Here is a 1,793-nt window from a genome sequence, read left to right on the forward strand (position 1 = left end):
AGAAGTGAGATATATAGGCTCAAAGTGGACGATCCGGGTGTCGTTCTATTAGAGGTTTTACGGTTCGCAAATTATTCACCGTGCAAAACACAAAATTAAGAAAAAGAAATAAAACAATTTATTTGAAATCTTTCACATCACAACACATTTATACCGTTTTTTCTTTTCATTCTTCTCCTTCTCTGCTTTCTCTTTTTCCTTTTCTTCATTTTCGATTCGAATTTTCTCATTTTTCAGAATAACATCGAATTGTTGTCTCCGCTGTTTTGTCAATTCTGAATCAGATTCCAAAAACAATGGTTGCTCAGAAAATCCGTGTTCAAAGCCCGCATTCACGGAAATTTTGATAATTCGATCACTGGATTCCTTATCAGTGTTATGGGGACTATCCCGACTGCCTGTGCCAATCCATGTCATATTAGAATCATCTTTTTTTGAGGTCGTTTGATGGAAAATTGTGAAAATTCCTACGGTATTTGCCATGGCTAGGACATCAGATTCGAGGAATCCGGGACGCTGGAAATGTGAAATTCATGGAATTCAGAGATTCAACAATTCAGAAAACCACGAATTCAGAAATTCAGAAATTCAGAACCACTCAACACGTGAAAAATAGAAAAATGTCACGCAAAAAATAAAAAAAACACTTGTAAAAATCGAAAAGTTGAGTTTATTCCACGTTACACTTTTTTCAGATGATTTTCAGAACTTTCAGAATTCAGATTTTTCAGTTTTTTCTAGATTCAGATAAAAACCCCACCGTTTCTTTCATCATTTCAATCCGAAAATTCAGCGTTTCTCCTGGCTCCATAATACAATAAATTTGAGACTTTGTCCCTTTAAAAGCTCTCGGTCTTTGAATTTTAAACAAAAATGAATTCAGCTGAACAACCAATTCCTGTCTTTTTTTCGCCAAATTTTTCAGAGAAACTTGGAGATGAGAATTCGGAGAAATCGTCAGATTTTTTGGTGTCATCTCCATTTTCATTAAATTCGCATGAATTGGAAAATTGTAGTCATCCCCGTAATAAAAAGTCATTTCCATAGGGTCCGGCTTAATAATTGCGGTATTTAGAGACCTGAAATATTGAAAGAATCTAGATATTTTCGGAAAAAGATCAAGAAACTGACGACATTCTTTCAGACAGAAGACTTGTGAAAATAGAAAATACGAAAATTTTCGAATTTTTAAAAAAATTCACGGAACTTTTTTTTTTCTTTTTTTTCTATCAGACTTCACGGAAAATATTTTTAGGTCGTTTCAGTTTTCCAGAGACCATCAAGTACAGTAATGTGACACAACAATTTTTTTTTTGAATTTCTTATAAATCGATTCTCTAAAAATTAATTGTATGGAATTGAAAAATAGATCCAATTAAAAAATAATTAATCACCCGGAAAGTTTCAATTGATTCTTCGAAACCACGATATCCCGACCCTGCCAGGAATTTAAAATTTGATAAATTTTTATCAAAAGTTTGAGAGTTTCAAAGATTACATAAAAACAAAAATGTAGATGAGAAAAAAGTTTTTTTAAATACCGCAAAACTTGTAATAGAAGGGCCCCCACACTGTCAAGTTTAAGCTCAATTATCCAACGACAACTTTAATATCTTGGACAAAAACCGAGATATATTGGCTTGAAGTTAAAAATTAGGGGGCCCTTTTATTACAGGTTTTACGGTATGCCAAAAATCTTGATTTTTTTAATTTTCAAATTTAACTATTCATTTTTGTAATTGACAAAACTTTTACACTAGCAAGAAACTTTTCTTTAATACACAATCCGGCCC

The 1,793-nt window shown here is 32.5% G+C and overlaps 1 protein-coding gene across 1 annotated transcript in view; it reads right to left on the reverse strand.

Annotated features, from left to right (window-relative positions):
* Positions 1–727: 727 nt before the first annotated feature.
* Positions 728–1,793, reverse strand: part of CBG24306 — a gene marked incomplete at both ends in the record, with an annotated part of 1,322 nt that continues 256 nt past the window's right edge. The window contains 2 exons of the mRNA XM_045240963.1: positions 728–1,079; positions 1,782–1,793. The exon at positions 1,782–1,793 is cut by the window's right edge and continues 123 nt beyond it. Coding sequence (XP_045091300.1) covers positions 728–1,079; positions 1,782–1,793 — 364 coding nt within the window. The remainder of the gene's footprint in view (positions 1,080–1,781) is intronic.

This window comes from Caenorhabditis briggsae, assembly GCF_000004555.2.
Source record: "Caenorhabditis briggsae AF16 supercontig from assembly CB4, cb25.NA_135, whole genome shotgun sequence".
NCBI lineage: Eukaryota > Metazoa > Nematoda > Chromadorea > Rhabditida > Rhabditidae > Caenorhabditis > Caenorhabditis briggsae.